Source organism: Sprattus sprattus, assembly GCF_963457725.1.
Source record: "Sprattus sprattus genome assembly, chromosome: 12".
In the NCBI taxonomy this organism is placed as follows: domain Eukaryota; kingdom Metazoa; phylum Chordata; class Actinopteri; order Clupeiformes; family Clupeidae; genus Sprattus; species Sprattus sprattus.
The window spans coordinates 31339859-31353986 of NC_137910.1; the positions used below are offsets into that span (position 1 = coordinate 31339859).

Sequence of the window (14128 nt, forward strand, 5' to 3'; positions counted from 1 at the left end):
TTTTAACATGTTTCAACACTCCTACTCATAAGCCCTACCCCCCCCATCCCCCTGAGGGTAATAACAGGTAATGACAGGTGAGACCCAAGGTATCTGAAATAGAGGTCAATCAATGACATAAAGCAACAAATACCAGGCCCATAACAGCTGATAAGGATCTAGATATCAGTTTGTTGTGCCATTGCACTACAGAAAACCTAATGGTCACTCCTCTACATGTATCTGACCTCTGACTTTTTTGACATATTCTGTGCGTCTCTTGGTACATCCTATTGTTCCTCCTCCAGTGTAGCTTTGCCAGATGTCTCTCATTATTATTATCATTGGTTGCATCTACCCGAGTTCCTTCAATATTATTCTCCTTGGTTGCATCTTCCCGAGTTCATTCTTGTTGTTATATATATAGATACTCTTTGCCCCACACTAAGCTTTGGTGTGGATACTGTTTGCCCTCAGCACACAAGATCTGCTCAATCTAATCTCTGTAACCCTTGGGTTACTGATAATATTCATAAAGTACGAACTTAGAACTGCTGAGAGAAAATGGCGTAAATCCAGAGATGCGAGTGAATACTTGTTAACTGTCAGTCTCTTGTTATCTCCCTTTTCTTCTACAGTCACCGCTGCCAAAAAGGCATTCTACCAAGAAAAGGTTAACAAAGTCTCAGACAGTAGAAAACTATTTTGTACTTTCAGGAATCTCTCTGTACCTCTGCCATCGGTTATCTCTCTCTTTGCTGATCATTTTACAACTTTCTTACTTCAAATTTTGCAGCAATTAGTGAGCAATTCTCTCTACACATTTGACCCCATCTGGACATTGGAGCAATGTTCATTCTCATTCATTCTTCCTATTCAATGAAGAAATAACTGTAGTTGTCTGACAACATGTCCTCAGCATCCTTTTCAATGAAGAAATAACTGTAGTTGTCTGACAACATGTCCTCAGCAACCTATTCAAAGAAGATATAACTCAAGTTGTCTGACAACATGTCCTAATTATCCTATTCAATGAAGATATAACTCTAGTTGTCTGACAACATGTCCTCAGCATCCTATTCAATGAAGATATAACTCAAGTTGTCTGACAACATGTCCTCAGCATCCTATTCAATGAAGATATCTAGTTGTCTAACAACATGTCCTCAGCATCCTATTCAAAGAAGAAATAACTCAAGTTGTCTGTCAACATGTCCTCAGCATCCTATTCAAACTACCCTCCTCTGGTCCATCTCGTCTACATGCTATCATGCATGAAGTCAATGCTTCACTCAGCTTGGGAAACTTTGCTAAACTTGTCCAAATGTATTCTAGGGGGCTTTGCCTTTATTAAGATAGGACAGTTAAGAGTGACAGGACATGAGTGGGAGAGAAATTAGGAGTGGTATTTAGAGTGGACCTCATACATGTTAGGATGCCACCACTTTCACCACAAATCCACTCAGCTCTGGTTATTTCTAATCTAGGCTATTGCAATGCAATTTTAGCGGGCCTGCCTGCTTGTGTGGTGACTGAATCATTATCCCAAAGGATACCATAAAGGGACTGCTTTTGTTGCCCTGGTCTGAATTTCCGGACCCAGTTGGCTTTATATGTAATGACCACATTGACTTTTGGAAAATGTCTTGATCATACATTACAATAGTATTGTCAACCTGCCACAGCAGGTATCTGCCTTTCAGTTCAACCAGTCAAAAATATAATTGGGCAATTACTGTTGTTATTCATTTCTGTATAAAACTATGAGAACAAGGTCCAAGCACTGATAAAGTCCTTACATGCATTACAAGATGACAGCACATTACATACGTATATACATATTGCAGTTATAGCAATGCAGACTACATGGACAATGGAGCAGCTGTTACAGTTTTTCTCAATTGTTTACACACATTTTTTGAAAGAATACCTTATATCATATCTCCTGCAAAATGCTACTTTGCCTTCAAAAGAATGTTATTTCTCCTCAAAATGGTATTTTGTGTTCAAATGACACAAATAGACCATCAAATGAGTAGACATTTCTAAGAACCAATTGAACACTGATGTGCTGCTACTACTATGAATTGGAAAACACCAGTATGAATGCCTTATCAGAAGCATTATTTATTTTCATGTTCAGTGTTGCTGTACGCTTACTCCTGTTGTAAAATATAACTACAAAATGTTTTTACTCAAATATAAAACATTTCTTTATTTTTTCCAAAAGTGCTCTAGCCTATACATCACAGCAAACATAACTGGATGTGTAAATGATTTGCACAGAACAAACAAAAGAAAAAAAGGCCAGTACAGTCAACAAAAAAAAGAAAGAATGTCGTCCTCCTCTTACTCTCACTTCTCTTCTTCTCTGATCAATTGCTAAAACACTCAAACCCACTGGCTGAACAAAGTTCTCAGTTGCCTGAACTCATGAAGCTAATTGTGCAGTCTGTTGTCAATACCTTAAACTATTTCTCATGGTAAAACACAATTTGCAGGTCTCACTTACACTTTTCAGCAAAACTCTAAACACATTCTCAGTCTTAAAACACATTCTGCACTCTAATTCACATGTCATCCATACTGGTAAATACAAGTGGCAACAATCAAATACAAATAGAGAACAAATGTCATTGATTGAACACAACCACTCAAAATTGATTTAACTTGTATCAAATGATGTGACACAACCAAAATGAGCCAGTTTAGGGAGCAAACAGGTTGTTGAAGGTGGGAAGGAGAAAGTCTGAGAATGAATAGAAGCAACAATGTGAGGGGAGGAGGACAAGTAAACACCAAGTTGACTCCTTTGATTTGTGTCCCTTTTACTGTGGTAGTGTATACTGTAGTAGGCCTACAGTGCATTGTAGGCTGTATAAGGACAATACGTAAACAAGTTGTATGGCCCTGAACATTGTGCTTTATATTTGGTACAGTAACAGTACTGATTGCTCAATAGATTTTGACTGGTTGCAGGTTCATATCAACAAAGAACAAGAGTGAGTTGTGAGTAGTGAGATGCAGGGTACAGTACTATAGGGGTACAAGAAGGAGAAAGAACCAACACAAATTAGAGCAAAGCAAACTAGTAATTTCTGATACATTTGTATAGCTACTATGAGAGAACATGTTTTCATTCATCAAAAGTCAATGATAGATAAATAGGAAATTTGTTTTGAGGCAAAAAATGTTTTACTTCTCCCTGAGAACTATATGTTTTGAACAGTGTGTTTTCTATTTTTTGGTGTATTGTTTACTGACTGCTTGAAAGTGTTTACAATTTTGAACACTTTGTTTATGATTTGACAGCAGTGTTTGATTTTGAGCACAGGTAAAACTGTTTTGAGGCGAAAGTTTCCTTTTGCAAGAGAATTCAGAGGTTTTGTAAGTAGTGCTTGAAGATGAGGTTTTGTGTTTAGAGTTTAGAGAAAATTAGTGACTGTTTCAAGAATGTGTTTTAGCAATTGTAAAAAACTGTAATGTTGCCATTCATTGTTCTCCAAACCAGGAGCTCACCTATGGCCCTTATGTTGCCAAAGCTTTGATTCCAAATTGCACAACAGCCTTGGAAATGGAAGTTTTGCAATGAATGGCAGAGTGTTATGTCTGAACACAAGAAGATTTGACATTGATTAAGTGTACAAAATAGAGAGGATTGTGTGTTGTGTTTTGAAGAAAGTATGGTTTAGAATTGAAATCTGGGTTTAATGCAGATCATTGTGTGGAGTGTGAAGAGTTTGAAGAAACTCCACCAGCCCTCCAGTGTCTTGCCATTTCCATTGTTCAAAAGCATATTGGCACACCAATGTACATAATTTATTGATTCCACCATTCTAATGTGTGTTTTAATCATTTTGTGGCTTAGTATTTTCCCCATGTCCATGTTGTGCTCATTGAGTTCAGATGGTGATGACTTTGGTTTATTATATTGTTTGCATGTGTTTGCCAAATGAGTACAAAGTGCAAAGAATGATTGATTTGACCACTTTATTAATGTTTACAGTTATGAGTAAAGTATGTATCTTTTAGGATTTCTTGCAGAGGGAACCGGTTATACTGTGTAAGAAATTGGGAAAAAAAACTTTAAATGAAAGTATTGACATTCATTTTGAATCAAAATCATTTAAATTAAATTAAGGATTTTACTGCTACTTTGTATATCGCATTGCGAAGTACAAAATGCATTTCCATGTTGCTAAACCAAATTTCACATTGAATTGCCAATTGTGATATGTGTTTACATATTGCATGACCAATTTGCACAATGAATTTCCAATTGCAAAATGCTTAATAATTTGAATAAAGAACTTGCATTGTTAAATTCATGTGACATTGACATTCCATTAAGTTTAAACAGAATCTTCTGCTCCTCAGATCTGGTAGAGCACTCCATGGGGACTCACACTTTTCAGATTGCCAAGAAGCTTGTGAACAAAGTCGTCTCAGTGAGGTATTACTCATTCATTGTTACTCTGACTTTCCATTCCCTGTTTCATGTAACTTAAAGATGATGGAGAAATGCAATCCTGACACCCAGGTTTCTTGCAACTAGACAGGCTGAGAAATGATGAGGGATTCAATAATTTGAAAATGTGTAGCAATGATACAAGAAGCCATGCAATCAGATTATCGGACCCAAGAAGGTGGTGTATATTGCAAAGAGAAGGGGCCCAAGCACCAAGCCTTGGGGCTCCTCTGTGGAGAGGTGATGAGATATGGATGTTTGTCCTTGCCATGACGCTTTGACTGAATGCCCGGTGAGGTAGTATTCAAACCAGGAGTGTGCTTTGCCCATATTTGAGAGTACAAACAGCAAGATTTGGTGGATCTGATGGATCCAGAAAGATAAGGACTGATGACTAAGCACTCTTAAACCCTCAAGGAGCCAGGCTCAATGGTATGGCAGTCAGAGCATATGCTCATCTGTAGTGACGGCATTCCGTCACACATGGGAATGGTCTCCAGGGCAAGTATTGCAGGACCAGCATACTGACTGAAATGCAGCTACTGTGCAGTTGGACCTACTGTGACCAGCTATTACTGCTCTGAAAAATACATTTGACAATTCTAATTGTATAATTCCCACAGAGAGGAGGATGCCCTGGTTGCTATGCTGAGGTTTCAGGAGTACGAGCGCTCCATGGTGGACATGGAGGGAGCCATGGGACTGGCAGCCATCATAGCTGGGCTGCTGCCAGAACTTAAAGGTAAAAGGTAAGGCTCTCAGTCTGGAGAGATCAATCTATTCAGCCGTCTTGATAGATGTCAGAAACCCACTTATAACCAGTATTGGACGGGGACAGTCCTGGAACTGGAGCCAAACACAATCAGTTGCACCATGTATCTTTGCAGCCCTCTTAAATGTGTGTTCCCCACCTCTTCTCTCCATCTCATTTCCTGTCCAAATCTTCACTGTCTTCTCCGATTAAAGGCAAAAAGCCCAAAAACAAATCTTTAAAAAAAAAAAAACAATATTGGATTCCCGTATAAAGATGTGCAAAAAGCTGCATTATCCTTCTTAAACAATACTGGAGTTGTCTTGTAGACAATCATCTTGAACTCATGAGTTTAAATATTCTTGACATGATAAAAGTGTAAAAATACCCCTGTTGACTCGGGCCAGATATGTGCCATGTTCACATGAGAAGGACCAATTGGCCCATTTAGCAGCAAAGGTTTAATATTATACATATAGTAAAATATTTGTATTTTGTTACTCTCCAGCATCTAGATTGGTTTAAAGTTAGGATCAAATTAGGATTATTTTGGCAATACCATTAGAGTGAAAATAGGATTTTGAATTTAGGATCTGTCCTTTGATTGATTCTGAGTCAAATGCCAACACTTTAAGAAGGACCAGGGAGAGCAAGTCAGGATCCACCCCCAGCCAAAGCTCAAGGAAAGACTGCTTCACAGTGAAATTCTCAGCACATATACCAGTCCAGTTGTAACATCAACAGAGAACAACCAGGATAAGCTAGTATAAACCAGTAAGTCATGAGAGGATACAGATGACAAATGGATCTACCAAATGGTTGCACTGATGACGTCATAAGCGTTTGATCTAAAGGAAGAGACAATATGTGTGTCTATTTAGACAGCTGCCCCCTTCCTGAACATCTGCTAGCCTCACCCTAGGGAAGGGCGGGCAGGATGAAAGGGACATCACTGTTATACAGGGACATATATTTAGAACAGGGGCTACTCCCAGAGGTACAAGAAAGCACTTCAGTTTCTCAAGTGGGACAGCCCAAACAACGGCACAACAGCAAACAGAAAAACAGCAGTAACTCTGTTCCATCACCTTCTTTAATAGCTATTGTTATAAATCAGAGCCTAACTGAATTCTTCAGGATAACTAGACAGATAAGATAAATAAGATCAGTTAGCACAACACTTTGTGCTACTGAAAGCTGTCCCTACCATTAACAGGCTAAGGTCTATATCCCTCGTCCGGGATATTTGTATTTTTTTGTAAAAAAAAATGTTAAGCTCCGCGAGTTTTCGTCTTAGAGACATAAAAAGAACAACCACGGAAACATTGAACCCTTTTCTTTTATAATATATACAGTTGAAAATTTTAAAATAAATAAGCACTTTGTCAGGGGAATAGAACTGATGTGTTGCACTTTCTAGTATCTGAGTGGGGTTTCTGCTGCTAAGGACCCACCCATTAGCAAATGACAGCTATTCATATGATAAGGAGATGGTGATTCAGTGATCTCCATTGGGTCATGGTGTGGCAAGATTCACTCCGGGGGTTTTGGGCCACAAAGACATTCTAGGGCCATTAGGATATGGCATTTGTCTTTGCGAGAGGTGTCAAAGGTTTGTTCACACCAACTCATCAATATGCATTTGTAGGGGCACAGATTTAGGAATGGCACAGGACACTCTGAAATTATAAATATGTAGTAGTGAAACAAGACATACCTTCTGAATGCTAAACTAACATGTGTTTAGCCAACACCTATGTTTACAAGGCTCAGAAATAAAACGTCTTGGAAATAAATCTTTACAATGTGTTTTTGTACAAAGTCTGAGCACCTCTGAAACAAGGTTTTTCCAAGAGTATGTTTACATTTGATTTAAATTAAACTTTTTTTTACTACATTCCTTTTACTTACATGATATTATTGCTGAGGTCTTCTAGAATAGAATCATATATTCCATTTGTGCATCAATGTTTTTAGTTAAGCAAAATGTACAAAAACATCAAGGCATGTCAGACAACTTAGAAAAGTCTAAAAGGCCTTGGACCTTAGAGTGGAACATCATTGCCATAGAAGGGTTAACCAGTGATGTAAAGGAAGGTGAAACATATCAAATGTATATCCATATGAAGGCCAGACCCAGGGTTTTTCAGCAGAACCATGCCTAGAGCACCACACTCTATCCTCTGACTTGTCCTTTTTCCACAGTGCACCCTGGTGCAATGACTTTCACAGATAAATGGTACATACTTACCTGACCTTCCACATGATGTAAAGGAAAACGAGACTCATCAGACCAGTTCTTCCATTACTTTAAGGCTTACTGCTTAAAGCTGAAGGGACAGGTGTCTGTGGCTGAATTGCTCTATATGCAGCAAGATATAATACACTGTGTGTTGTGGTACATTCCTTCTATAACCACCATTAAAAAGTGATTTTAGTCACAGTAGTCTTCCTGACGGTTCGAGCAAGGTGGAATACCCTTCATTGCTCCTCATGCATTAATGAGCCCAACACCCTGTTGCCCACCCATCAAAGTCAATGTGTCCTGTCCCAGTCAATGTGTTCTGTCCCAGTCAAAGTTAATGTGTCCTGTCCCAGTCAATGTGTTCTGTCCCAGTCAAAGTTAATGTGTCCTGTCCCAGTCAATGTGTTCTGTCAAAGTCAATGTGTTCTGTCAAAGTCAATGTGTTCTGTCCCAGTCAAAGTCAGTGTGTCCTGTCCCAGTCAAAGTCAATGTGTTCTGTCCCAGTCAAAGTTAATGTGTCCTGTCCCAGACAATGTGTCCTGTCCCAGTCAATGTGTTCTGTCAAAGTCAGTGTGTTCTGTCCCAGTCAAAGTCAATGTGTCCTGTCCCAGTCAAAGTTAACACTAAAAGGTCTATATCCCTTGTCCGGGATATTTTTTTTTTTAGTTTTCGTCTTAGAGACATAAAAAGAACAACCACGGAAACATTGAACCCTTTTCTAATATTATTGCTGAGGTCTTCTAGAATAGAATCATATATTCCATTTGTGCATCAATGTTTTTAGTTAAGCAAAATGTACAAAAACATCAAGGCATGTCAGACAACTTAGAAAAGTCTAAAAGGCCTTGGACCTTAGAGTGTTAATGTGTCCTTTCCCAGTCAATGTGTTCTGTCAAAGTCAGTGTGTCCTGTCCCAGTCAAAGTTAATGTGTCCTGTCCCAGTCAGTGTGTTCTGTCCCAGTCAAAGTCAGTGTGTCCTGTCCCAGTCAAAGTTAATGTGTCCTGTCCCCGTCAAATGTTCTGTCAAAGTCAGTGTGTTCTGTCCCAGTCAAAGTCAGTGTGTCCTGTCCCCGTCAAAGTCAATGTGGCACTTGACAAAGTCACTCAGGCCTTTCCACCAGCCCCTTTCTCACCTGCCTATTAATCAAACATCTGGTGTGTTGACTATGACATGTTGGCAACAACACACGTGGGATTATCCCTTACCTGCCCCACTCCCACGAGTGTTATTTGCTTCATCTGTGAATGGTCATGATGTTTTGCTTCATTGATGTGTGTAACTAGGTCACTGTTGGCAGGCCTTCATCTGCACGTAGAATTGAATTGAATTGAATTGAATTGAATTGAAATGAGTCAGCTGTAATTTTATCATACAAACAACAGCTATAGTAATGTATATGTGTGTTGTTTTTAAATGAACTGGGTGAGCTGTGGTACAAGCGGCAGCACTCAACTATGTATGGATCCAAGTCTGGTTGTAATATATAAAAGTTACTCATTACTCATAAAAGTTACTCATACTTTCATGTTTCTCTTATAGGGTAACAATAGTCGTCAGCAGCGCTAACATGGAGCTGGACCTTGTGAGGCACTGTGTGGACCGAGCCTTGTTCTTGGATGATCGGGTCAGCCGATTCACTGTACATATCGGTGAATGGCCTGGGGAAATGGCCAAATTGCTAGATATGCTAGCTCGTGAAGATATCAGGTAAGTGGACCAACGTAGTCCTGAAACAAAGAAAGAATACCTCTCATTTACAGTAAAGCAAGGCAAGAGGTCGAGGGCCGCAAATAATCACAGCCATGATCAGTGTTCTATTGCCTTTATACAATAGTTCAATTACCAACAAACTGAGTTTGAAGACACCAGATTGTATTTTTGCTCTTTCTTCCGATTTTGTTTATTCATTCTCCGCACCAAATGGTACTAATATACAACTACAACAAATTGTTTCAACCTGAGTTCATGTCATCAAACGTTGCCAAGCAATGAATACTGTCACTGCAGCCAAGTTGAGTCAGAGTGGCTATTTATGCACAACACTTTGTACACTCAGCTGTCTTCATGTTATACTGTATGTTAATTTCCCTAAAACCTGTCAAATTTAACATTCTAAAATTGCTGCCTGCCATTCTGCTCTCTCGCTTTGAAAGAAAGGAGTGTTGATACAATTCAACGGCTGAAGTATACAAAACATGGAGTGATTACTTGGCAAATTAAGCTTGTTCCAGGATATCCTCACTCATGAGATATTGTCCAATCAGAAATGAATGAATAGTTTGATGTGATCTAACTGTTGTATAATACTATTTCTTTCTTGTACACTCTTTAGTTCAGTTCTTGCCATATTCCTAAATCTTTTTCTCCCTAATCCCCTTTTAGGTTGTTAGATGTTTGCCACAGGAGATACAGTGAAAAAGCAGATCTCTTCAAAGCTCAGGTGAGATCTTTTTTCGGGTATGTTGTCACATTTAACGTGTACAGCTTTGTACGTGTTGATTGGCAGGATAGATTGGCATAATCATTGTGTTTATGCTTCATGTCTATGATTGTGTCTGATGTTGTATTATAATGTTACCACTGTTGTCATATATTATCTGAGTTGCATTGTGTCTGTAGTAATACAGTGCCACTTTAAAGTATGTGAACCCCTTGACCACTTAGGAGTTTTCTGTTGTTTTACCATGATTTTTCATTTTTTTCATCACCAATTTTCCATAGAAGGAATGTCAGTTTATGTTTATCATTTGCATGTACTTTTTTAGAGGGAATTGTTTGAGTAGCCAAAAGACTACATGAAACATGGAATTAGTCCATTTCAAAAGTAAGTGAACCCCCAGCTGAATTTGTAAAGTCAAGCAGGTAACAGATTCAGTGAAACTTATTTGGGTGCTTAATTAGTCAATTAAGCAAACCGATCATCTGAGACATCCTTAGGGAAAGGTTTGGGCAACACAGATTAAAAGAGGGAGGAAACCAACCAAACTACTGTAGTGCCAAGGTGTACCCACACAGATCAACAATGCCGAAAGGAAACGAGATATCCGAGAACATCAGGAAGAAGGTTCTGACAGCCCATCAGTCTTGGGAAAGCTATAAGACCATCTCCAAAAGATTCCAGCTCCATCCATCCATCCAAGACAAATAATTTAGAAATGGAGGGCATTCAACATGACCGCATCTCTGCCTAGAAGTGGACGCCCATCAAGACCATAACCAAGAAGCACCAGAAGAAGAATAAATCAGGTAAAAGTCAACCCACACATCACCTCTAAAGAGTTTCAGACCTCTCTGGCAGCATCTGGGGTAAATGTACATGGGTCTACAATCAGACGAAAATTGAATAGACATGACATTCATGATCGGGTTGCTAGAAGGAAGCCTCTGCTCTCAAGAAAGAACAAAACTGCCCGTTTCAACTTTGCCCGAGAGCACTTGGATAAACCAAAGGCCTTCTGGAAGTCCCTTCTTTAAACTGATGAGTCCGAGATAGAATTATTTTGTCACGATCAAAACCAACAATTTTCGTCTGATTGTAGACCCATGTACATTTACCCCAGATGCTGCCAGAGAGGTCCGAAACTCTTTAGAGGTGATGTGTGGGTTGACTTTTACCTGCTTGCTCAATTGACTAATTATTCACCCAAATAAGTTTCACTGAATCTGTTACCTGCTTGACTTTATCAATTCAGCTGGGGGTTCACTTACTTTTGAAATGGACTAATTCCATGTTTCATGTAGTTTTTCAGCTTCTCAAACTATTTCCTCTAAACAAGTACATGCAAATGATAAACATAAACCTGACATTTCATCTATGGAAAATTGGTGATAAAAAAATGAAAAATCATGGTAAAACAACAGAAAACGCTTAAGTCCTCAAGGGGTTCACATACTTTCAAGTGGCACTGTATGTGAAATACACGGAGATTATTCAAGTCAGTACTTATGTGTTTGATTGTGGCCTTCATGTGTCTGTAGGTGGAGTGTGTGGTGGAAACCAGGGATAAAACACAAAATTGCCAGCTAAGACGAACACTCTCAGAACGCTATCCTTCACTGTGTTGGCTGGATCGGTGACCACACTAGTAGAACTACTACTAACCACACATACATATTCCCTTACACAGAAAAAGAGGATCCGCACAAAAAGTTCTGGGTCCCAACATGTATATTACACTTAGTTCATTATGGGCCCCTTGTTTGAAAATGAAAACAGCTGGCAGAATTGGTGGAAATGTATTTTTGAGACGGCATATGTATTATGGCATCTAGTGTTGTCACTGTGCCTGATGGAAAACATGTTTCAAACTCTCCTACATTTATTTGGAATGTCACATAGAAAGATTTTGAGGTTGTACCTCAAATTCTTAATTCATTAAGAATAGTCCAGACAATTCAATCTCTTGATCCCCACTGTTCTATTTGCTTAGTTTGACACCTGTCTTTACCACCAGCTGTTTGTGCTCAAACTAGGGGCCTTTGTGTACATTAGAGTTTCTATTCCCGAAATATACATGTTGATAAAGTGTTTTTTGAAAACTACTCAGAGTAATAGTACACACAACGTTAACACACATTAACGTTACCATGCAACATGCAGTATCTTCTCAATTGCACTTTTCATGCATTCATGACAACTGAAAGCACAAATGAACTCTTTGAAGTGGACACCGATGTTCACTAGTACATATTCATCTTGGTAAATAAAGAAGTGTGATAGCAAACTTTGTGATTTACCACGTCTAGACAGTATACAATGTGTAATTGTGATCTGATGTTGACATGAGCAGCAGACAAAGAAACCTTGACATTAGTTACTATGCCTTTATCTTTCTTAAATAATAGCTTTCATTAGTTACTTTGCCTTTATCTTTCTTAAATAATAGCATACATTGATAAGACACTGACATGATAATGTAATATTGAACAATGAATTGTTGAATTTATCCACACTATATTTACTCTTGCAATCTGAAATCAGTACAAAAAATACAAAACTAGAAAAGATAGGAAAACAGTCAGTATGATCGATTCTGGGAAACAATTTATCTTTATAATCAGAGGCCAGGTATAGATGTATTGATTTCAGAATATAAAAATAATGCTAAAACATTATGACCATCTTCCTAATAAGCTGTTGGTCCCTTGTGCTGCAGCATCAACTCAGACACACTGCAACCTGAGTTTGCCACCAAGACACCCTTGAGAAATCATTTCATTGTGAGGTGGTGCAGTTAAATGGTGCACAAGTACAAGTACCGGACCAGGTGACCTTCCATTGCTCCAATGTCCAGTTCTTCTGCTTGTGTTCTATTTTAGGCCCTTTTGACTGTGGCCAGGTGCTGGCGAGGGTACTCAGACCTTACTTTCACTGCAGTCTTCTATGCAGGAGATGTGACATTCCTCCTGTAACTTACATTTGTTTTCATTTTCCATGACTTGCCAGTGTAGGTTGGTCCTCACGACTACTGAGCAGGGCCACCCCACAAGCTTTGTCCGTTTGAGTTGCTCCGACCCATTCATCAGGCAATGATGATGCATGCTTTGTCAAAGTCATACTGATCTATACACCTACCCATTTCACCTGCATCCAGCAGGTCAACTATGAGAACTGACTATTTGCTTCCAGTATATCCCAGACCTTGACAAACAAAGTTTTTATAAGCTTATCAACATTATTTACCTTATTTCTAAGTGGTCATGATGTTTTGCCTTATTGGTGGATAATCAAAACAGGAATGGAGGGGCTTGCATGTCATAATGTCTGGATGTATGGTTCAGAGGTTTGGAATCACTGAGAACTTTCCTTCCAAGTCCATTATGTAAGCAAATCCTAAATGATCTTGTTTAAAATGATGTGTGTGCTGAAATCTGAAGCAATAAATCAAGCCATTTTTAGGCTGCTTGAGCTTTGGGTGCATCAGCACTTGTGGATTTGATTATAGTCTGCAAATGGTCAGAAAGAGCTTTCTTCAGAAACGTGTCAGTCTACTATTATGACAGCCACTGCATCAGTTTTTTTCTTCATCTTCTGCATTTTTTTTCACCAGTTTTTGGTTGGTAATATTACATAGTTATACTTCACCAATCCACATGAAACTTTGTATGGTTGTTGCATTCCATTGCTGATACAAAATAGGTGAACGTTTCCCTTCATGCTAGCACACCCTGAAGTGGGGTAGGTTCAAATAACTTTTTGGGAAATACAAATAAAAAACATTTTGCCATAAATTATCACATTTGTTTTGGCAAGCTGGCCTCTAGGAGGTGCATTCTCATAGCTCATTATGATTCATTTGTGGAGTGGTGCCAACCAATGAATGATGTTCAAAGCAAAAATCTAACACTTCACTAGCCAATATCATGTGAGATTTAAACTTAACAAAATCTGACAGCCTGACACACTGCCACATCGTTTACCACATTTCACCCATAGCGCTGCAACTAACATTTCAATATCTCAGGAATGTTTGTAGTTTGCTCACAGAATGCTCACAGAATGGCAGCCAACAGCCAATCAAAATTCAGCAGCTATACATGCCTGCGTGAATGGCCAATCATGATGACATTTTGTTGGCTCATTCATATTGGCATATAGAAGCTATTTACCCAAATTCGGATAAACCAGCCATATGATGTCACCACAACAAGCTACAACATGTTTCCTTGTGTTCCACTCATGGT

The 14128-nt window shown here is 38.9% G+C and overlaps 1 protein-coding gene across 1 annotated transcript in view; it reads left to right on the forward strand.

Annotated features, from left to right (window-relative positions):
• LOC308372945 (L-threonine ammonia-lyase) overlaps positions 1-11521 on the forward strand; it is a gene marked incomplete at its 3' end in the record, with an annotated part of 58510 nt that extends 46989 nt beyond the window's left edge. Inside the window, exons 6-10 of the mRNA XM_080848307.1 lie at positions 4357-4432; positions 5071-5196; positions 8984-9151; positions 9827-9884; positions 11423-11521. Coding sequence (XP_080704433.1) covers positions 4357-4432; positions 5071-5196; positions 8984-9151; positions 9827-9884; positions 11423-11521 — 527 coding nt within the window. The remainder of the gene's footprint in view (positions 1-4356; positions 4433-5070; positions 5197-8983; positions 9152-9826; positions 9885-11422) is intronic.
• Between the last annotated feature and the right edge of the window lie 2607 nt (positions 11522-14128).